Source organism: Zeus faber (genome assembly GCF_960531495.2).
Source record: "Zeus faber genome assembly, chromosome: 4".
NCBI lineage: Eukaryota > Metazoa > Chordata > Actinopteri > Zeiformes > Zeidae > Zeus > Zeus faber.
The window spans coordinates 3,961,541-3,984,703 of NC_137191.1; the positions used below are offsets into that span (position 1 = coordinate 3,961,541).

The window sequence follows — 23,163 nt, forward strand, 5'->3', positions numbered from 1 at the left end:
ATGGCTGCTGGGCAGAGGAGCTAGCTGCAGACCGTTACCCACGGTGGTTGTGTGGCTGCTTCTCCCCTGGTCCTCCCCCGGACACCCTGGGTGCTGCTGCCGCCAGTCGGGAGGGGGTTGGTGCTCGCTCCAGGGCATTTTCGGACAGCCCTGCTCTGTGCCCCTTACCCGTGCCGAGTCCTTGTACGGGTGCCACTGTGGCAGTTTCTCCTACCACACACCACCCAAGTGGCGTGTTCCAGGACCTCCAGCACAGAGACACAGAAGACAGGGGGTTGTATTCACCAGTTTATTGTTGAGAGTGGGCCAGCTGGAATTAGCCCAGGAGTAGATAGAACATGTCATGACACAGACTCCTATCCCGAGTGTGTATAGGGATGGGGGTTGCTGCTTGTTAGATCAACCAACGAGCAACGGGTATGCAGCCACCCTGATCTAGGTCAGGTGCGGCTGCTCAAACCACACCATCCCCACACCACAGTGTATTAAACACATAGCGTAAGTGAAGTGTAAATCTGACCACCAGGACTAGTTTTCACGTCACAATCACTTATCTCTCTCTCAATTGTTCACTCTGTCGATATACAGAGGGATAAAGAAATTACTGGTCAAAGCGTGTATTTTAATGTATTGTAGTCAAATAGTTGAATATCAAACTAACTTTGCCGGTGTCTGACTATCATAACAATGTCCCAATATCAAACCAACTTTACCATGGTTTCTGACCTCGCCACACAGATTGAGCGGTTTCCAATCCATGTGTTTACAAGCTATTATCTCGTTATTACGCTTAAACAACATTTTGTTTACTCATGAGACAGAAGTAATTGAAATATATTTGAATTATCACGTGAATTGCCATAATATAGCGTTAAAATGTGTAAATACTCGGCAAACACTTTAGGGCTAGCGTACACACGTGATAAACTACAAAAAAAGCAAGATAGTCGACTTCCGGAATAATCGACCAATCAGCGCAAGGTGACGTTGCCCTTCCACGCCGGTCCTGTCCTCCGCCTGTGAGCTGTGCCCGGGAGTGTACACAAATACTTCCGGGAAGAAGGGAACGGCTGACAGAGCATAGCAGAACACAAAATGAGTGATGCTACGTTGGATTCCAAATTACTTTGCCTCTTCGATGTGGACGGTACACTTACAGCTGCGAGACAGGTATAAATAGGGGTTTAACTTCACTATCTATCATTTTTAAAATATCATGACCATTGTCCTTACGTTGCCTCTTCGATGTGGACTTTACACTTACAGCTGCTAGACAGGTATAAATAGTGCTTCAACTTCACTAGCTATCATTATTTAAATATCATGACCGGCTCAGAGATGTTGTTGTATATTTTAGCGTTTTACCCAGATTGAACCATCTCTGCAGTCTTGTTGATAGCAGTGACCTGAGATTGTCGGTGTGACATTTCGAAGTCAGAATTGGGGGGAAATGTGTCAAAACATGTTTTGTTTCAGTTTGAACACATTTCTAACAATACTAACATTAGGCGAACAGGTTCTTCAGGAACCGCTGTTTTGATTTTAGTTGTTTCCGGGTGTGGCTTTCTGTCCAGTCCTGAAAAGCAGTATCAACTTCTGCCTTTTCACTGCGCCAATCTTATATTAATATAATTATGTTAATATTAACCGGCGGTTCTCTTTTCAGTTTTAATTTTATCTTCGGAGTAGCAGCCTATCACTGTCCAAATGCCACGAGAGGGGGATGTAGCCAATCTCCACGGACCATTGTCGCTAACACGGACCACTGGTTACTACCACTAGTGGCGCTGAAGTGAGTGGTCTGTGGGGTAGTCTTTTTGGTCCTCGTGGTCCGTCCGTGGTCCTCGGTAACAGATGTGTTCTGCGGCCAGATCGCGCCGTATGTTCACGCCGCAGACTGCCATTTAAATTAGCACATTTTGATTGTACGATTGTTTATTAGAGAGAGAGATCAAATAAAATGTATAAATAATGAATGTAAAACATTTTAAAGTATGTATTTAATCCTGTGCTGTGCATAAATGTCTTGCTGCCGTCTGGGACTAATATTTATCAGAACAAATTTATTTGAATAAATGCCAATATTTTATACTTTCTATAAATATAGATATTTAAATAATAATATACCAGATATATATTTTTAATATAGATTTTTAATATGCTTAATATATTTAATAAAGACAGTGTATTGTCTACATTAAATATATTGTACACATGATTTTATTCTTTATTCAATTCTGAGCTGGGGTGTGACTGGACCTAGAGGTGGAGCCCACTGGCTCCACCTCTCGCTCCAGTGCTCAATTGGTTTAGAACTGGCTCTAGGTCCAGTCACCCAATTTAAAATGTTTTGCATTAATATATATTAATATATATCTCTAAACAAACAATCGCAGAATTAAATTGTGCTCATTTAAATGGTAGTCTGCTGCGCAAACACACGGCAGCAGAACACATCTGGTAACTAGGACCAAGGACGGACCACTGAGCAACTGGTCCGGAAGACAAGCACCACCGACTGACCTCAAAGACCCCTCCACAGACCACTCACTAACTGGTCCAGACCACTAGCCTCAGCGCCCCCAGTGCTAGTAACCATGGCCCGGTCCGCACGGAGGGCCGTGCGGCCCGGGCCAATGAACTGAACCTATTTTTCAATAGGTTTGATACTGCGGCCCATCCCCCACAAGTCTCTGCTGCTGGCTGCTCAATAAGTACTGCCACCCTACTCCTCCTCCTTACAGACCCCTTGTCTGCTCCTCACCGCCTCAATTCGCACCCACCTACTCCACCCCTCCTCCCTGCTCTACACCATGTCCTTCACAACCTGAGGACCCCACCCCTCCCCCAACTGTCACCTCTACGGTGTCCTTCACGCCTGACCTGGTGAGAAGACAGCTGACGAGACTCCACTCCGGCAAAGCTGCAGGCCCCGACGGTGTTTTTCCCAGGGTGCTTAAAGCCTGTGCCCCCCAGCTGTGTGGAGTACTCAGCCAAGTCTTCAGCCTGAGCCTGCACCTCCAGAGGGTCCCTGTGCTGTGGAAGACATCCTGCCTCGTTCCTGTGCCGAAGACGCCGCGTCCCAGCGGACCTCAGGACTAGAGACTGGTGGCTCTGACGTCCCACATCATGAAGACCTTCGAGAGGCTCGTCCTGGAGCAGCTAAGGCCTATGGTCAGGCCTTTCACTGATCCACTACAGTTCGCCTACCAGCCCCGCCTGGGAAACGAGAACAGCATCATCTACCTGCTGAACAGAGTCTACACTCATCTGGACAAGCCGGCGAGTACTGTCAGTCATGTTCTTTGATTTCGCCAGTGCTTTCAACACCATCCGTCCGGCTCTACTGGGTGAGAAGATGGCTGCAATGCAGGTGGAGGCCCCCATCATGTCCTGGATTGTTGATTACCTGACGTGCAGACCACAGTATGTACGCCTACATAACTGTGTGTCTGACAGGGTAGTCAGCAACACAGGGGCCCCACAGGGGACTGTCCTCTCTCCCTTCCTCTTCACCCTCATCACCTCAGACTTCAACTATTGCACTGAGTCCTGCCACCTTCAGAAATTTTCAGATGACTCAGCAATAGTTGGTTGTATTAAAAAGGGTGATGAGCGTGAATACAGGACTGTAGTGGGCAACTTTGTCACCTGGAGTGAGCTGAACCATCTGCAGCTCAATGTGACTAAGGCAAAGGAGCTCATAGTGGATCTGAGGAGGGCAAAAACACCCGTGACCCCTGTTTCCATCCAGGGGGTCCCTGTGGACACTGTGGAGGAGTACAAGTACCTAGGGGGGGAATTCAATAACAAGTTGGACTGGACCAGAAACACTGAGGCAGTCTACAAAAAGGGCCAAATTCCTGGAGCCATCAGTGTAAATCTGTTCGTAATCTACCCATTTTTCTTTAAGATGGTCACTAACTAACGTCCCAGGATCACCCACATCCTTCTTATTTGGAAATAAGAAGGATGAAAAGTCTATATCGGGTTCTGGCAAATGCCATGGCGGAACCGGAGGCCCGCATGATGGGCACTGCCGGGCCCATTGTCAGATCTTTTACTGCCACTTCCTGTGCTCGCTCACCCATGGAATTTCCTAGACTCCACCCCCCAAAGTTCCTAGTGCTCCTCCAACAAACACTCTGTAGTACCGTTTTTACCAGGCTATACCAGGGTTTTTAATTAAATTAATATTTTTTTTATTCAATACCTGTGTTACAACAAACATTAATGCCAATATTTACATCAAAAAATACATCTTTCTATAAATATAGATATTTGAATAATACAATACCAGATATAAAATTTTAATGTAGATTTTTTTTATATGTTTGATATATCATATATAAACAGTGACACACATGACTTTTTTTTTTTTAAATTCTTTATTAAATTCTGAGCTTGGGTGCAAACACCCTATAACTCTGTAGTACAGTTTTTACACCAAAATTAGCGGGTATACCCACTAAAAAAAAGTGATCGACTCAATCTTTTTTTTTTTTTTCTGCTTTGTGACGTTCGATGTTACGAATGCGCCGGAAAACGGGCGTATCATGGTTCCAGTGGGACTGGGAACAAAACAGTAGAGAAGATAACAACTTAAACAAACTACGACGTAAAACTTTGGATTCTAAATCGGATATGAAACGGTCGAATGATACATGGATATTCCGGTGTTTTTATGTGCCAACTTCCGAACATCAACGTGTGTTGCATCGCACTGGTAAATGGGCCAAAATTAGTGGATTGACCTGGATGTCCTGTTTACATCAGAGCTGATCGGAGCTGGAACCCATTAAAAACCTGTGTCTATTGCAGGGTCACTTGACCCGGGACTAAAACCCGGGTGTTACCTTTCCCACTAATGACCTAATGCAGGATGTTAGCGGGTGTTACCTTATTTTTGGCACAGTCAGAAAGCAGTATAGCTTAAACCAGTAATTCAGAGACAATTTGCTCCTTCCCAGCTAATGTGGTTTCCCCCATTTTATTTAAATGAGCATTAATAGAAATTGTTCTAAAAGCCCCGCTACATATTCCAAGATTCAAGAGGTTTATTTGTCACATACATATACATACTTCCATACAAACCATGGTTCCGGGACGTGGTTGGGAAAACAAGTTAGTCGAGGGCCCTGCATTGGCAAGGTCAAGAAACACCATGTGAAGTTCTGTTCCCTTCTTCTTGGTGACATGGATCCGGTGCAAGATGGTTCTAGCGTGTTCCAGACAACCAGAGAAGTCTGAGATCACTGCTTTGTGGACTGATGTGTCAATCAGATGGTTTCTTTGCAGGTATCCCGACAGCCTGTGAGCCACCACACTAAAGAAGATTTTACCCTTGACGTTTAGGAGACTGATCTCGCAGAATTGGCCAATTTCTGATGAGTCCTTTTGCTTTGGGATCAGGATCCCCTTCGGCTCTCCGGCAGGATCTTGGCATCTCCTACTTGCGCCATACAACCTTCATGAACCTCAAGAGGAAATGCAGGACATCTTGTGCATTTTTGCAGAGCCTGTATGGAACGCCATTGGGAAACCGGAGCTGATGAGGCCCTTGCTTGATGCAGTTTTCTCCACTTCATTCCTTCTAGGTTTGCTGATATCTAGTTTGTGTTCTTATGGATTGCTTGTTGGCATGTCAGATGGCAGGGGGAGCTCTTTATGGTGTAAATTTTCTGTGCAAGACTTTTCCAGATGTTTTTCCAGGTCTGCCTTTGACACTGAGACTTCTATTTTTATCCTTTGTGAAGAGACCTTTCACAAATTTGAAAGGATCTTTGTAGAAGCTAGGTTCTTTTCCGCTCCTTCTTTCTGTGCTTATTTACCAGGTTCTAAGCTCTCCTCAGTGTCGCAAGGCCGCTCCGGATGTCTGCAGCTTTAGGTCTTCCTTATCCTCCTCCTCTGTGGCCTTCCTCCATTGCTTCTTCAACTGCCTCCTCTCTCTGACTAGCAGATCTATTTCCTTCTGAGTGGGGATTGTCTGTGTAGTTTTCTTTTAGCTGTTTGTTAATTCCCCCATTCTCTCCAACTTCATGGTGATTTCTCTGAGCGTCTCTAAGATGTTGCAGAGGTCAGCGTTGACTTCCACCCACATTGCCTTTTCACTTCGTCAGGTCACTTGACCAATGGCTTTCGCCCCTGGATCATCTTCTTCTTCTTCCTCTGCAGGTCGCAATGGGCTGGGTTCACGTTGCTCTCCTGTGCCTGGCTCTTCCTCGGCTGGGACAGAGTTGTTAATGTCCTGCAGACTTTGGTTTTTGTCCTGCTGCTGAACTTCAGTCGACTGACTCGACCTGCTTCTCAGGAAGTAGCTGTCGATGTAAGATCCCTGTTTCCCCTTCTTCAGATACCCTTTCCTGCCCTGATGTATTTTCAGGCCTGTGGAAAAAGTAACCTTTGCCTAGCTGCATATGCAACTCTGGAGACTGTCCTGCTGCAGCTGTAGGATGATCAGCCTTGCGTATGCTGATCGTCCAACTTCTTGTCTGTTCCGTTCCTGTGTCAGTTGGCGGGTTGTCTGCAGAACAGTCATCTTCGGCTCTCGCTGACTTTGGGGTGGGGGGGGGGGGTTTATATTCTTCTTAAAGGTTTCCGTGGGTCGGACCCAAGCTAGCCCGTGGAAGCCCCTGTAGCGTCTGCTTCTTCCTGCCAGCTGTCTTTCCATGCTGTCACAAGGTATTTCCCTAGTTGCCCTTTCACAGCAGTCACTGGTTCACCAGGTGATCAGATCTGTTATGTAGTTAGGTAGATGTTAATATCCCTTGATCGCACACATGAGGCATGCTGCGTAGAATCTGCGGGATGGTCAAGTGAGAAATGAAATCTTCTGGGTTATCAAGTGGGTGTGCTCTTTCTCCAGTGTTTCACTGATAGGCCCACAACACCTCCAGAGGGTTCAGCAGTGAATCCCAGCATCCCAGGTTTCACTGCGTCCATCCCGGACTCTCGATGCCATTTACTCACTTGAGCGCCCAGGTGGAGTCCTTTTCCCTCTGCCTCTTTTGGCAAATAAAATGTCTTCCTCTGGAGCATACAGGAGGTGGCGTACAGAGAAGGGTGGCCAGGACTGTGGCATGCCACTCCCCTGCCTGTCCGGGCTTTGCTCCAGTCCCCCTCTCCCCTCTTACTACTTGGTAGAGATGGAGAGGGAGCTAGGTCCCTTAGTACCAAAAATCTATTTTTCAGTACAGCAACCATAGAAGCTAATACATTTACTGTTAGAAGTGAGTGTCAGTATATTGTGTATATGACATATACAGTCAAAACCCCCCACAGCTTTCTTAAAACTAGATTTTACTCGGAGTAAAAAAAAGTAAACAATAGTAAAGACCACCTCAGACAATAATTAACAGTCAAATTTGATCTCTATCTCTTTATCTCAAATCTAAAGTAATTACACTCATTCTCTGTTTGTGTCTCATTGCATGTGCGTTTGTTTTTTAGCTTGTGACTCCAGAAATGGCGGAGTTCCTGCAGGTGCTGAGGGGACGAGTTCGAGTTGGAGTGGTGGGGGGCTCTGACCTTGTCAAGATCAAAGAACAACTGGGAAAAGATGGTGAGATTTAAAAACACTTACTCACCGCAGACTAATAAAGGCTGGATTATGCTTCTCCGTCTGCAGGTAAGTGAATGTTCGCGGGTGTTGATCGGAGACGTTCACGTGGCTGTATTATACTTATCCACTTGTCCTCTAGGGGAATTTGTCACATTTAGTAAACCACAATAAATAGAAAACATAGAAGAAATCTTTATTTTGAAACCTTTAGAACCCAAAAATATGGATATGCAAATAGAAAAGCACATTTGAATGGATAATTGCAAACCATGCAAATACATTTATTGTCCACAAAATATTTTTTTGTTAACTAATAATTTATGGAATGGAAAATATATTTTTCTGTGCTCAAAATCTCCCATTGTTTGCTCAGGAATGAAACACAAATATAACACCATACGCAGAGACGTTGATGTGTTGAACTGTCAGGACTACTTACTGAATGTATAATTGTTATCATTTGTCATAAAATTAGGAAGTCTTTTAATTTTGTGCCCCTGTAACTGACAAAAAGTTGATGGTGCTTATTTATTGTGAGAGCTCTGTCAAGCCGGCAAAAGATAAAAAAACTTTTATCGATCATCGCAAATAAAGAAAAGGAAACTGTTTCACGTCTTCTTCTTCTTCTTCTTTCGGCTGCTCCCGTTAGGGGTCCTGACAGTGGATCATCTGCCTCCAATACCTTCTGTTCTGCGCACCTTCCTCCCTTACACCAACTGCCTGAATGTCCTCCTTCACCACATCCATAGCATCTTGTCTCGCCTCTCTCACTTTTTCACCAACTGTCCAACCTGAGCTGTGCCTCTAATGTACTAATTTTTAATCCTGTCCATCCTTGTCACTCCCAATGAAAATCTCAACATCCTTAGCTCTGCCACCTCTAGTTCAGCCACCTGCCTTTTTGTCAGTGCCACCGCCTCTAAACCGTACAACATAGCTGGTCTCACTGCCGTCCTGTAGACTCTTCTCCACCCACTCCACCCTGCCTGTACTCTCTTCTTCACCTATCTCCCGCACTCTCCGCTGCTTTGGATGGTCGACGCCAAGTACTTGAACTCATCCGCCTTCTCCACCTCCACTCCTTGCATTCTTAGCTTTTCGCCGCCCTCCCTCCCATTCAGGCACATGTATTCTGTCTTACTCCTGCTGACTTTCATTCCTCTTCTCTCTAATGCATGCCTCCACTCCCCGCGGCTTCTCTGCGGCAGGAGCCCGGGGTGCTGAGGGTGGCGGAGGGCCTTTTTAAATCGGCCCGCCTGGTATTCAACCAGCCAATCAGAGCACAGTATTCAATCGGCCAATCGGAACACCGTATTCAACCAGCCAATCAGTCAGACCACCCAGGTGTGTCCCTTCACAACCTGCTGTTGAGGGCCTGGCCTTGTTTTATTCCTTCACAAAGAGGCATGGCCTAGTTTTGTCCCTTAATAACATTCAATATGGTTTTTGATAGGTTATGCTCTTTGTTTTTATTTTTTCAGATTTGATTCTTGACAAGTCACTCGGTTAAAAAAAGAGTTGTTTAATTTTCCAACTCGTCATTCTTCAGTTGGAAAAAACGCACGATGAACGAGAGTCGGTTAGATTGGCACAAAATCGAAGGCACGCTGGTAATGATAATAATTCTATATTCAGAACCAAATATGTTGGGGGAAGGGGGCACAAAATAAAGGCCTGCATGCCACTTGTAGTGTAAGCGGAATATATAGCTAAGCTAAGTGAGGTTGGGATAGAGTACATAGATAGATAGATAGATCGATACAGAGTTCTGCTGTAAAACCTGTTGTTACGACATACCTCAAATGCAAGAGCAGAACCATGATAATTGATCCCTTAATTTAAATTTGAATCCATTTTATCCCTCACCTGTAAAGCATGTTGTCTAGGATGGAATAAAATTGCACTGTATGGGTTATATGACACTGCTTCAATTCTATTTCCCAGTGATCCAGAGGGTAGACTATGTGTTTGCTGAGAATGGCCTGGTGGCCTATAAGGATGGACAGTTAGTTTCTGTCCAGGTAAGGCTCTCTTTTAAGAAATGTTTTTAACGCTCTAATGGGATAACTATTGTTTTTGTGATTAAAATGGCTTTGTATTTCATTCCATTCATCCAACGTGTATCTCCCCTTTTGTGGATGTAGTTTATTTCTGTGTTTCAGTCTATCCAGGCCCACATGGGAGAAGATTTACTACAGGAGTTCATCAACTTCTGTCTGAACTATATGGCCAAAATTAAACTGCCAAAAAAGAGGTACGCAAACTAACATCCATGAAGCGTGCAAATTACAAACTCAATAAACTATAATAAACAATAAACTGAAAAACGGAATATGGTATTTAATTTTTACTAGTGGTGTAACAGATCGATCACCCCCCCCCCCCATGCATGTGAACTGCGGATCAATTGCAAAATTTAAATATCATAGTGAAATATTTTTACTGCCGCTGTTACTTTTTAAAGTCATAATTCCGACGCAGAGTTGTAGTTAAAAGAAGAGACAAGAAAGATGCGTGCTGTGTTTTACTCTGAAGCGCAATGATTGGTTCATAGGGGTGCCACAATTCCGTGAATCGATTAAAATGAGCGTTCGATTTCAGACCTCAAAATCACAATCAGGTTCGCGATTCTTCCCGTAATTTTGTGGGTAATATTGTCAGACATATGTGATCTTTAATGTAACGTTATCTGAAAATAAACTGTGTACTGTATCGCTAAAGCAGAGCTTTGGGGGGCGGGGGGTGAACTGAAGCCCGAACCGCAGCTCAGTTGGAGTGCAGCTTGTGCTTTACAATTAATAATTTAAAGAAAATGTGTGCTCCGATTCAATAAAATATGATATTTTACATTCTGTCCACTTGATTTCTCACTTGAGAGGACAGAACAGAGACTGGCAGCTTGTGAGAAGTGTCAGTACGCTCTCCAAAATAGTAGTGAATGTTATGGATATGATTTGGATTGTGATATCAAATATAAGATAATAATGTTAAACAGAACATGATGCTGTGATATGACGAGTAGAATTAGGGGGGAAAAAGTCAGATTAGAGAAGAACATAGAGAGCGGACACGGATGCAGTAGGCGGAGAAGAGAAGCACTTGTAGTGTGTTGAAAAGTTTGTCTCTCCAGTGAGCCGGATGATCCGGCTCATTGAAAAGAGTTGGATCTTACGGCTCCCAAGCATTTCTTTTATCTATGAAATTGTGTGAAATATCTAGTTTATATTTATTCCACCAAAAAAAAGGTTTTTTAAAATGATTTAATATGACTGGACTACAAGTTACTTCTTGAGAAACTAATGATTTTTTTAGAAATCAAGACTCGTTAGGGTTAGTGCTGAAAAAAATACATATGTTTAAATCAAATTGTGTATTGAGAGATGGATTTCTCTACAACGACGACTTTACATCGGTTAATTCTGAACTGATTTTCATAAAATTTAGTTGTTGAACGTGAACTGGTTACTGGAATTGAATTCAGTTCCTGGGGGCGTATCTAATCGTTTTTAATTCACTACCATGTTTGACGGAAGTAGGTATCATGCCAGCCACTGCACTTTAATTAAACAATTGAATATTTTAGATATTTTAAGATTTTATTTAAACATTGGAGTTCTTGAATGTTGCTTTCATCCATTGGCAAAAGTTCCTTGCTTCAAGTGTTTTACAGAATAAATAGAAAGCAAAGCAAAGTTATATTTGTCTCCCTTTTTTCATTTTTATTATTATTATTTTTTTTCTGATCCAAAAAATGATCCGATCCGTGACTCAAAACCGTGATATGATCTGAACCCTGGGTTTTGTGATCCGTTGCACCCCTAATTTTACACTACTTCAATATCCATGAGAAATTTACACACAAGTATATTTTAAAAAGTCATTAATAATGTTCACGTTATAACAAAGCAGGAATAGGCACTGATTAAAACAGCTAACATGCTATGAAGTTCCGAAAATTGCATCACTTTACTGCAATGAAGCCTTAGACAACGTTTCACTGTATTACGATAACCAAAATCCCAGATAATATCTTGTCTTGTATCACGTTGTACATATTATAATGGTATATTCCCCATTCCTTTTTGGTTTTGTGTTACAAATACTTGATTTTTAATTATTAAATATTGCTTTGTAGGGGGACATTTATTGAATTTCGAAATGGCATGCTAAACGTATCACCAATTGGACGAAGTTGCACACAGGAGGAGAGAACAGAGTTCTACGAGCTAGACAAGGTAACATTCACACAGGATTACAGGAATGTTTGATTTCAACATTTTTTCCAAGATTAAGTCCTATACTGTATATTCAAGGTATCTTGATGTGGGCTATGCTTGTTAATTTGGCTTGAAACGGCAGCATTGGTGCCACACGAAAACACACCAGTGAGCACTAGAGAATTATATTCATCTAACTAAAATCTATTTTGTCAGTCATACCCATTTTTTAAATGTCAAAATTATTTTTGTGAAAAATAATTTTAGACAAAAATATTAAGTAAACGCCAACCGTTACACTAGAACAGCTTCTTTTTCAATTTTGTTTAGTAATCAGTTTGAAGAGAGCCGATTCGCAACTTCTGACGCAATGGTGGGTTCAAAAACCTTGGATTTTTGAATGATGTCCAAAAACCACTGAATTTTCAGTAACGTATTGTCTCTGACAGAACTGGTGGTACACAACCTTATTTCACTGAGATAATATCAGCAAATTATGGGTGTTATTCCCTCTGATTTCAGATTTGAATTGAAAGGAAACTTTCTGTTTCCACAGACTTATTCCACCTCAGAATGATAGTAGACCACCTCCCAATGTCACCCAGACAATATCAGCAAATTCTGATGTTGATTTTCAAAATTAAAGCCCTATAAAATGTAATGTTTGATATTTATCAGAATTTGCTGATATTGTTTGAGTGACATTGTGAGGTGGTCTACTACCATTCTGAAGTGGAATTGGTCTGTGGAAACAGGAAGTTTCCTTTTAATATCAATCTGAAATTAAACGTAACACAGTTTAGTTTACACAGATATGACATTTTATGGGGCTTTCATTTTAAAAATCAACATATGAATTTGCTGATATTGTCTTAGTGAATTGGTTAATGGAGACAGGATGTTTCCTTTTAAGTCTAATGTGAATTCAGCGAGCGAGCAACTAACTTTTGCTATTTTAGAGGGCTTTCATTTTGAAATTCAACATCAGAATTTGCTGATATTGTCTGAGTGACATTGTGAGGGGGTCTACTATCATTCTGAAGGGACATTTGTTTGTGGAAACAGGAAGTTTCCCTTTAATCATAATTTGAATTCAGCGATATTATTTGCAGGCACAAGTTAATATTTTTCTGCTATTATTCATTTGATTTATTATTCAATAATTATTCATTTTGCATTTAGTTATATGTATTTTTATTTGTTTAATTATTCATTCATTGACTGAATGAAATCTTGTTTACCGGAACGTCGCTTTTATTTTGGAATAAGTAATTTCACGCTCTTACCATAATTTCTAGTCTATACACATACCACAAAACAACCTGGGGGCTAATGTGACCGAGTTTTTCAAAGTGGAGGCTGGCTTGACCGCAGTTCATATATGACCAGGTCAAGATTTAAAAAAGAAAATAATAAAAAAAAAAAAATGTTTACTTACAGTAGTCAAACCTGGACTAGATTATAATTTAAAGGCATAAACAACATTTCAAACCCTATTTCAGATTTGTGAAACCTTCATTCTATTTCTGAAAACAAGAAAAATGTGGATTTCACTAAATTTTCCACACACACCAGTCACGCTCTGGTGACAAATAACTTGAGATGATGATGATGATGATGATGATTACCGGTCTAACAGAATTAAATAAATTTAAAATAAAAACACACAGGAACCATTAGCATCATAACTGAGTATATAAATAGGCTGATGCACACATTTGCCTATTGCAATATGCATACTAACCCTTGGACGCCTATTAAGTTTACGGAAAGTCACTTAGACGACATGTTTGGCTTCGCAGTTTAATGCTCTCCGATCGGGTTGTGTTTTCAGTTTTTGAAAGAGCATTTTGCGGAGATCATCTGGGTATCATCCCATTCACGGCTTTAACCATTCTATGGTATTTTCAGTGCTGGCCTTAGCTAACATGGCGCCTGAGGCAAGATTTTGGCCCCCTTGCACCCCCTTGTGACCAAAGATATGCTTTCAATGCACCACCAGTCATTTCCTTGTGGCTATCAAGTCAGAGTAGAAAAAAAGTCCAAATTTTAGGCCGACGTTACGAAGCACAACTATTTTCATAATAGCTACATATTGACTAAGGATGGCCTTATAATTAAAAGTGGTAAAAATGATTTAGTCTTAATAACTGCTCCCGAACGTTTTCTTCTGGAACATACAAGACCACGCTCCGAATGATGTTTGACAAGTGTTTATTGTCTTCTTCCAACTGGCAAACACCGAAAAAAACCTGAAAGAATGAATTATTACATTTTATTCACACAAGCATATTCTCAGAGCAAAATGAGACTCTGTTGAAACTTGTATTTACATTAACTTGTGAAACAATAAATTAATTTCACAAAGGAAGAACAATCACATACCGCGTGTGCGCCTTCTGACCAGAAATTTCGGAGTTGTTACAATCTTAATGTCGCACTGATATTCTTCACAGGCACAAACACTCCGTCTGTTAGCGCCTGATTGGTCTGGCAATTTATGCATTTCAGGTCTGATGTCACTGATCACGTGGTCACAGTAAGTTGTCTGTTCAACGTAATTCACTGGTTTGAACAGGAGGTGTCATTATTACCCAAGAAGAAACCAAATTTGAAAAATATTATTTACAATACACAACAACACCTATTATAATAAACAAGCTATTTTCTCTGGAAAGGTATTGTAAAATATTAGGAAAGTAGCGCATTTTCCTGTGACAGCTACAGTCTCCTCACTGGTAAAGATGGTCAGCCCACTTTCATATAGAGGTTACATTGATGAGTGGGAGCTTTGAATTGGTGACAAACCTAAAGAACCTAATAGTATTATTAGTATTATATATGGTACTGCAGAAAATTGCCGATAACTTTTTTTCAAGTACTTTTATAAGATGTTTGGTGTGGTGTCAAGGGGTTTGCCATGGTAGCGCACAGTGGGGAAAAAAAACACGGTAAACAGAATTATGGTATTAAATGTTCTATATAATAAATATGTTGGTTTCAAAGCTGTCTATTGACCCATCCAAGGGGATTTGCTCATGACATGAAGATGATTTTCAAATCCAGTACCTGTCGAAAGGAGCTTAATTATTTTAGATGACTTTATATTTTTTTTAATTCCAAACGATGACACACGACTGAGAAAAATGGAACACGATGATTACAAGATATCAGATCTGTCTTTTGTTTATTCATTTGAAGCCATTTGGTTATGGAATGACTGGATTGGTCTGTTTTTATATCCCCCACCCAGACAGAGAAAATCAGGGAGCAGTTTGTGTCTGTGTTGAAGGAAGAGTTCAAGGGTAGAGGCTTGGCATTTTCCATTGGTGAGTCACGATCACTTCTCATTTCACAATTTTCCGGCTAGCTTATAGTCACCAAAACGAGAAATAGAAAGACCGATAGAGTCTCCAGAGTCATCCTTCAGACCACCATCTGATGCTGCCTAGCAACACACTACCCTACCACCACTTTGCAGTCACCAATCTCTTTCAGATTGCACCTCCTGCATAAGATGTTGTCCACCTGTGTGCACCTTCCTCCACTCTTGTATGTCACCCTGTGTTCCTCCCTCTTCTTGAAATCTGTATTCATAACAGCCAATTCCATCCTTTGGGTGAAATCCACCACCATCTGTCCTTCCACATTTCTCTCCTTGACACAATACCTACCCATCACCTTCTTATCACCTATGTCTCTGATCCTTTCGCTAACATGCCCATTGAGTTCTGCTCCAACGACCACTCTCTCTTGGGGACGCTCTCCACCACTAGATCCAACTCACTCAAGAATTTTCTTTCTCTTCCATCTCACACCCAACTTGGGGAGCATATGCACTGACCACATTCATTATCACCCCAACAATTTCCAGCTTCATGCTCATCACTCTGTCCGACACTCTCGTCACCTCCAAAACACTCTTGACATATTCTTCCGTCAAGACTATCCTGACCCCATCTTCCTGCCATCCACTCCATGGTAGAACAGTTTGTACCCAGCTCTGATACTCCTGCGCTTACTCCCCTTCCACCTGGTGTCTTGTACACATAGTACATCTTCCACCTTCCTTCACGCCATCACGTCAGCCAGCGCTCTCTCTCTTTACTCTTTATAGTGCCAACATTCAAAGTTTTTACGCCGGATGCCCTTCCTGACGCAACTGTCTCTATTCATCCAGGTTGGGACTGGCACTGATAATACACTGGCTTGTACACCCAGGTGGCTAGATTAAAAAGAAGATCGTTCTCAATAAAGCATGATATATCTGACTCAAAATATTTTCCAAAAATATGTGACTATAGTTTGAGTTTCCCGTTTTCAAAGAGGAGATTTAACATGTATGTATGCTTACATGGTGAAACCAGTACATTTCTTAAAGTAAATGTATTATTGTTATTTATTATTAACTGTGTTAATCTCTGTTGTGTATTTTTATTTTGTCATTATTATTTTTTTTTTTTCCCCAGGTGGTCAGATTAGTTTTGACGTGTTTCCGGAAGGCTGGGATAAAAGATATTGTCTTGACATTGTGGAGAAGGACAACTACGCCACCATTCACTTCTTTGGGGACAAGACCAAACCTGTGTGTATTTTAAGTTCACTTTGACTGGCCTGTTGTTCAAGAATTTGAAGTCTAGTTCTTGTTTTCTCATTTAATCAGGGATAGGCACTAACTTTAGCACATCAGCTTTCCATTCCCAAGACTGTTAAAATGTGGTTGAGGAATTTTTCAAATATTTTGAATTGAGTGATATTGACTCCATATAATTATAACCCATTTTTTAAAACCTGTGCTGTTAGCTTGCTAGGTATACAACACAGAGTATTTGTATGCCAGTACATCTAGGACAGAGTTAGTCTGCAAGTGAAGTTCAACTTCTCAACCTGCAATGCCACTCGAATCATTCTTTAATTATCAAGAACTGCTGCAATAACTCTGTGCTGTAGACGACCTGTGGGGAGACAAGAACCGCTTTTTGTTGCACAGAACCGCCACCAATCCCCCTCTTTGGGGAACGACCTGACTATGTTTTGGTCTACAAACAACTAATCATCATTACTACTCCAAGAGGGGAGACAAATAAACGTAGAACCAAACAACAACATGAATATGGTCAAATGTACACATCGAAACATTGGATGAAAACATGCATCCACAAAACAGCGTTAGTTAAGTCCAGGAAAATTGGAACAGCAATTTGGCACATGGTGCCTCTTGCTGTGATAGCTATGGCAGTAAATGATGAGGAAAAGGAGAGGAATTCAATCAGGAGGGTGTTCGGAGATGTGTGGGTGGGTGTGTGAGTGGGTGTCGATGTATGGGTGGGTGTGTGTGTGTGTGTCCAAGTCCACCGATGAGTGCACCGAAGAGGCGAGCTGGCAGGGCCCCCATGCCCACGTAAAGGCGAGGCCCATCATACCGCAACCGGCCAGATGCCCCACCCAGCCACAAGCCCTGAGCGGCCACCCACTCGAGTGCACTTTGGGCAGGACACCCGGATGACAGCCCCCCCCCATGCACTGATGCCTGCAGACAGCCAGATATGTGGGCCCTCCACTACTTGGGGCAGCCGCACAGGAGAAGCCACGCAGTGGGAGCAAGGCCGACAGCCGCCACCCACACCCATGACAGCGAGCGCACCGCGCACCAAGAGCGCCCGAGAACAGATACAAGAAGCGACAGCGACGAGAGTCTGCACCCCCCCCCCCCCCCCCCAAGGAGACCACTTAGGGAGCCCACCCCGCCCGGCCAGGCTGAGGTCCCCATCCAACCAGCCCAGGCACAACAGCCCCCCCCCCCCCCACACACAGGACGCAGAAGGACAGGCAATGCCCACCACCCTGCCGACGGGGCGGGCAACCCCAGCGGCCCGCCGACCGTGGGGCCAAGACCCAACACCGCAATCTGCATGCCTGACCTGACCCCAAACCCACAACCACGTCCCAAAACAACACACGGCGACAGCTGCAGGCACCTCGCACTTGCACAGCCCGGAAACCGGCCTGCTCCCCCATGACCACAGCAGTAACCGCCACAGACGTCTGCACAGCCGCACAGCTTCCACCTGACCGCAGAGCCTCGGTGAGATCCGAAGGATCCCCAAATGCCTTGGAACACCACAACATCGTCCTGACTTAGGAAGACTCGAATATTAATGGATGGAGTTATGTAATTGATAAAAGTAGCCCAGATTTCATTAAATGAATCAACCTTGTTTTTGGATATTGCCAAAAGTCTTTCCATTGAGATGTATTCTATTAATAAGTGTAACCATTGGGATGTGGTTATATTATCTCTGTTTTTCCAATTTAGTAATATTATTTTGTTGCTGATTGTTAAGGCGATCAAAATGGGTTGGTGGCGTTGGGTCAACCAAGATGGTCTCACCAAGAGACATATAGATGGGGAACCTGGAATGCTGTGACCCAAATGGATTCATAGCTTCTTGCTGCTGTTGGTCGAGAATTTTTGGATAGGTGGGCAGGGCAAGATGGCATGAAAGTAGTAATCTCTGGTAATGAGGGAGCAAAGAGAACAAAAATCTTTATCCAGAACCCCATTTTTAACATTTGTGTTGGGTGATATGTGCTCTGTGCAAAATCTTCTACTGGATGAGTTGCATTAGGAATTGCAGGTCATAGAAAGGAGTTGCAGATAAGCTTCCAGAAGTTGATATCGATGGAAACCGCAAGGTTTCTTTCCATGGTTGGTCAAGACAACGTGCCATTTGTTTTTCATAAAAGTTAGCATATTCTGATAATCTAATTACCTATATGAGTAAGATGTTCAATCATCAGAGGTGGTAGTAGGATGTTTTTCGTTCATTTCATCTTTACTTTTAGAGACTGCTGTAGTTGAAGGAATTACTGCAGGAAACTGTGAAAGATGTAAGTGAATTGCCTGTGTTACTTGTTGTTTCTAAGACCTGAAGATTATTGGTCTGTTTTTGACCGTAAAATCTGGGTTGTGCTGAATTTGTTTGGAGATAGTGTAGAAGAAGAATCTTTATTTGTCACACAGCACACCACACATCCTCCGGGGGCGCAGTGGGCAGCATTCGTGGACGCGCCCGGGGACCTGGTGACAAGTGTCCATCGCTGGTCAGACGATGATGTGTGCATTTTTTTAGTGGGGGTCCTTACTGACTGGTGGAGGAAACCCTATGTGAGCACGGGGAGAACATGAAAACTCCACACAGAGAGGCTCCTATTTGGGAGATAACCTGCCCGGAGCACTAGCCACCAAATTCAACCACTTTGTGAATAGGTTAGGGTTAGGGATATATTTCTTTATATTTCTTTGTACAGTGGTACCTCGACTTACAACTGCATCTACTTACGACCTATCCAAAATAGGAGTAGTGATAGTCGTGAAAATTTGTATCGACTTGCAACCGACTGCTCCAAGATATGACCGTGGAAATTTGCAGTCGGCGCGTCGGCGGCAGTCAGCAGTCAGTCAGCGGGCGATCTACATCGTGTGTGCAAGTAGTTCGTGGCTTATCGATATTTTTTTCATATTTACTGTGTTTGGACTGTGTATTTTGTTTATTTTCACCCTTCATAATTTATATGGGAAAAATTGCTTCGACATACGACTGTTTTGACATACAACCATACAACCAGGAATTACAGTGGTAAGTCGAGGTACGACTGTATAGATTCAGCAAGTAATGGGAGATCAGATATTGATAAATCCTGACATTCTGTTTGATCAGTGTCTCGCCATCCATGGGCCAATTGGAGCTCTGGTTGCAACTTTTTAATTATAAAGCTTGGGCCTGCTAGGCCTCCACGGTCTTTGTTTTTCTGTAGTGTTGCTAATTTAATTCTCGGTTTCTTGTGTTTCCAATAGACACACAAGCCCTACCGTTTGGGGGATGGTAGCTCAGGCGGTAGAGCTGGTGGTCTAGTGATCTAAAGGCTGCTGGTTCGATCCCAGGCTCCTCCTGCTAGCATGCTGTAGTGTCCTTGAGCAAGACACTTAACCCCTAATTGCTCCTGATGGCTGCGTCCGTCAGTGATTGAACAATTGTAAGTCGCTTTGGATAAAAGCGTTCGCTAAATGTAATGTAATGTTTTGGAGATGCTCTGACCCAGCCGTCTAGCCATCACAATTTGGCCCTTGTCCAAGTTGCATATATCCTTGCGCTTGCCCATTTTCCCTGACAAGATGCCCAATTTCATTCACTTCACCAGTTAGTGGTTTAAATGTTGTGGCTTATCAGTGTATAAATGTACTGTATTTCTTTTTATATACGTATTTAAGTGTACGTTATACAAAACTAACTATGTTAGCTCTACATATGTGTAACTTATTTACTGTCAATTTCTTCAAGTCTTTATTGTAGTTTCTGCGTGGTATAAGATGACGCCCCTAGCTAGTGTTTGCAAGAGTGACTGTAGGGGGAGTGATACAAGGGGTGCGGTTATTCAGATTGAACCAAACAGATGTGAGCATTCCACAGAGCCGTGCGATATAGAATTGAGATTTTTCATTTTCATCACGTGCAGTCAAAATTTTAATGTTGTGACTTTTTTGTCATTCGATCAGGGTGGAAATGACTACGAGATCTTCTCAGACCCTCGGACTATTGGCCATGAAGTCTCTTGTCCAGATGAAACCAAACAGCTCTGCCAACAGCTGTTCTTCTCATGATGGGGGGGTGGTAACAAACAGGAGACTGCTCTCCTCCGGATACTGTGTTGCTGAGTCACAAATTAATTTAGAGCAAAGGCTGACAGATTCTCACACTTGGTAAACTGTCGATGAGGACAGTGTGTCTTCCTGACAAAACATATGTATGGCACTGTTTTATTATTACTAGTAACATTTTAAATTAAACTATCAACAAACTGTTTTGACAAGTAATGGGTAAACATACATATGACAAAGTAGTCCAACTGGGTCGGAGGGGAGAGAAGGTAATGGATTATTATTATTATTATTATTTATTTGATACGCGGGATAACAATTGTTGCCGATAAAAGTGTTTAAAATTACAATATAAAAATAAGAATTTCAGGATGGTAAATCTCACAGTAACAAAACACAAATTGGGGCGTTTCACTGCATCAAAGTAATATATTTGTTTATGGAGAAATAATGATTGATTTTCGTCTATCAATACTGTAGTTGTATGGGGGGCTCTCAGGATGATTAATTAATTATTCTGACATTTTAAAGATTCTCTTGTCATCGTAACTGTGGAAATATACCTCACATGCTTCCCTTTGCACACTTTGCAAACTGCGAGCCAAAGGGATTGTGTGACTCCTGTATTGCAGTAGCCAGAATTTGCCGACAAAACATTTTTAGGAGGCAGTCTGAATCACACAAATGTCTACATCCGTGTATTATTGTTGGCAAATTAATAAATTGAGTAAAAATCCAGTTTGTACGTTGTGTAGGTGTCATCATTGCGCTACTGGGTGGTACTATGCAAGTCAAGAAAGAGATAAGAAGTGAGATTAAAAAATGTAATAACATGTACATATCCATCAACCCAGTTCACACTGAGTAGCACCATGCTAAATAGTGACCCTAATGTGGGCCGATGGCAATTAGGCTAAGGTAAGTAAGTATAGGTAGTATAGTACACAGCAGCATTGCAGAAAGTGACATTACTGTAGAGTAAGTAGTAAAGTATATACAGTATTATGATGCCCAGAGTGATATCTCAGATATCACTCATCATCTGATCTGAATAGTCACTCTCATACCGATGGAGACCACAGTGGCACCTTTGGAGTCTGGTGAGGTGATGTGACCCTTAGTGGAAAAAAGCACTTTAATGAACTAATGAGATTGCAGTCGAGTTGGAAAAAAAAGTGAAGCCATTAATTGTATTCTGCAACCTCTAGGGAGGTTGCAGAATACAAGCAAGTATACATGCAATTGGTTGCAAACGAAAATTGTTCTTCTTGCCCCATTCAAGATAAAATGTGGTCTGACTGTACTGTAGAAGTGATAATTCTCTTCTGTACTGTATGCTCAATCGCACAAGAACTTGTTCCTGTTCAACTTATCGCTTCATGTGCAAATATATATATTTTTAAGCGACACGTTTATCTTTTATATTTGCTTATAAAATATAATATAATATATTACAGCTTTTTACATTTGCTAACAAGCGTTTACGCATACTTAAGATACTTTTTCTAAACTTTTAACACAGCAACAACCTACAACACACAACTGCCCAAATAGTTAATTTTCTTCTCAATACCACATTTTGTTCATTAAATACCAACTCTCAAAAAATTCTCTACATAAACTAACTCTTATCAAAACACGACAAACCAGACTCAATCATTCCTTCAAAACACTAGCACATGTTTTCAACCAATAGAACATATAGTTAATCATAGCACAACAACTATCAAATTACTAACAGTTGATGGCATGATAAAAACTGCATTACCTTTCATGTTTCAGTTCAACCTGCATACAACTCTCTGCCGCGACTGTAAATAGTATCATTTGTCTATAAAATTGTTATAAGTCACCTCTGCATGACATTGTATCCTTATTAACATTAAAGAAAACAAAAAAAGAAAGAAATATGGATCAACTTACAACAAAGAATAACTTTATTAACATTGTTTTTTAGTCTGTAACAGAAAAAAAAATTCAATCCTTATTTAAACTGTAAACATTTTTTGACCATTTGATACTGAAAAATAAAATTAAATATAATCAATAAATAATAATACATTCAAATTGATCAGCAACATTAACTCAGGAACACAATATATGAAACACTTCGACCTATAAAACAAAAATGAATAAAACAATTTGTGATTTTTTTATTTTTTATCAAAATGAGGAAGTCAGGATTAGTCAGGATGGCTAAATTGAGCTCCTGCTCAATGTTTAGCTGGGACCTGTACTTGGTCTTCAGTGCAGCAACAGCAGAGAAGCCAGTGACACAAAGATAAGATGTTGCAAAAGGAAGAAGAATGCCCATGGCCCTCTGCCCTAAGAGTGGATACTGCCTCTCTACACTCAGTCAGACATCATATCAATGAACTGGTCCTCCTCTGCAGAGCTGAAACCAGTTGGAGCTGGTGCATTGAAAGGATCTCTCACCCAGTCATATTGGGAACTGTTTTCAGGGAAGTACTTTCTAAAGAATCCCATCAGTGATGAAATATGCTCCTTAATATATGGAATCACTGAGGTGGCACCATAGTCAGTAGTGTCAACAAATTCATGCAGGTTCTCGAATGAATCAGTATTTCCTTCATCAAGTCGCCTGCCCCACATGGCAAGCTTTCGAGTGAAAGAGCTGATCTTGTCTGTGACCTGAGGGAGGTGTTTATCTTTCCCTTGAAACTGTAGATTTAGTTCATTTAGCTTTCCAAATATGTCACTCAGGT

General features: G+C 41.8%; 1 protein-coding gene across 2 annotated transcripts; it reads left to right on the plus strand.

The window, feature by feature from the left end:
* Positions 1–1,043: 1,043 nt before the first annotated feature.
* Positions 1,044–21,169, plus strand: pmm2 (phosphomannomutase 2). 2 transcript variants are annotated; one of them, XM_079999081.1, is made up of 8 exons: positions 1,044–1,170; positions 7,450–7,561; positions 9,506–9,582; positions 9,724–9,815; positions 11,697–11,796; positions 15,032–15,107; positions 16,248–16,363; positions 20,336–21,169. In XM_079999081.1, exons 1-8 carry the CDS (start codon positions 1,096–1,098, stop codon positions 20,438–20,440), a joined length of 753 nt encoding a protein of 250 aa, XP_079855207.1. In that variant the 5' UTR covers positions 1,044–1,095; the 3' UTR covers positions 20,441–21,169. The 2 variants fall into 2 exon arrangements, with proteins under 2 accessions (XP_079855207.1, XP_079855206.1); XM_079999080.1 differs by lacking the exon at positions 15,032–15,107.
* The last annotated feature ends 1,994 nt before the right edge of the window (positions 21,170–23,163 follow it).

What these genes read in the sequence shown, in the direction of transcription:
- pmm2 (XM_079999080.1), top strand. Translation starts at nt 1,096, where the DNA reads ATGAGTGATGCTACGTTGGATTCCAAATTACTTTGCCTCTTCGATGTG. An exon ending in GACAGTTAGTTTCTGTCCAG is followed by an intron (nt 9,583 to 9,723) that starts GTAAGGCTCTCT and finishes TCTGTGTTTCAG; the next exon opens with TCTATCCAGGCCCACATGGG. An exon ending in TTGGGGACAAGACCAAACCT is followed by an intron (nt 16,364 to 20,335) that starts GTGTGTATTTTA and finishes TCATTCGATCAG; the next exon opens with GGTGGAAATGACTACGAGAT.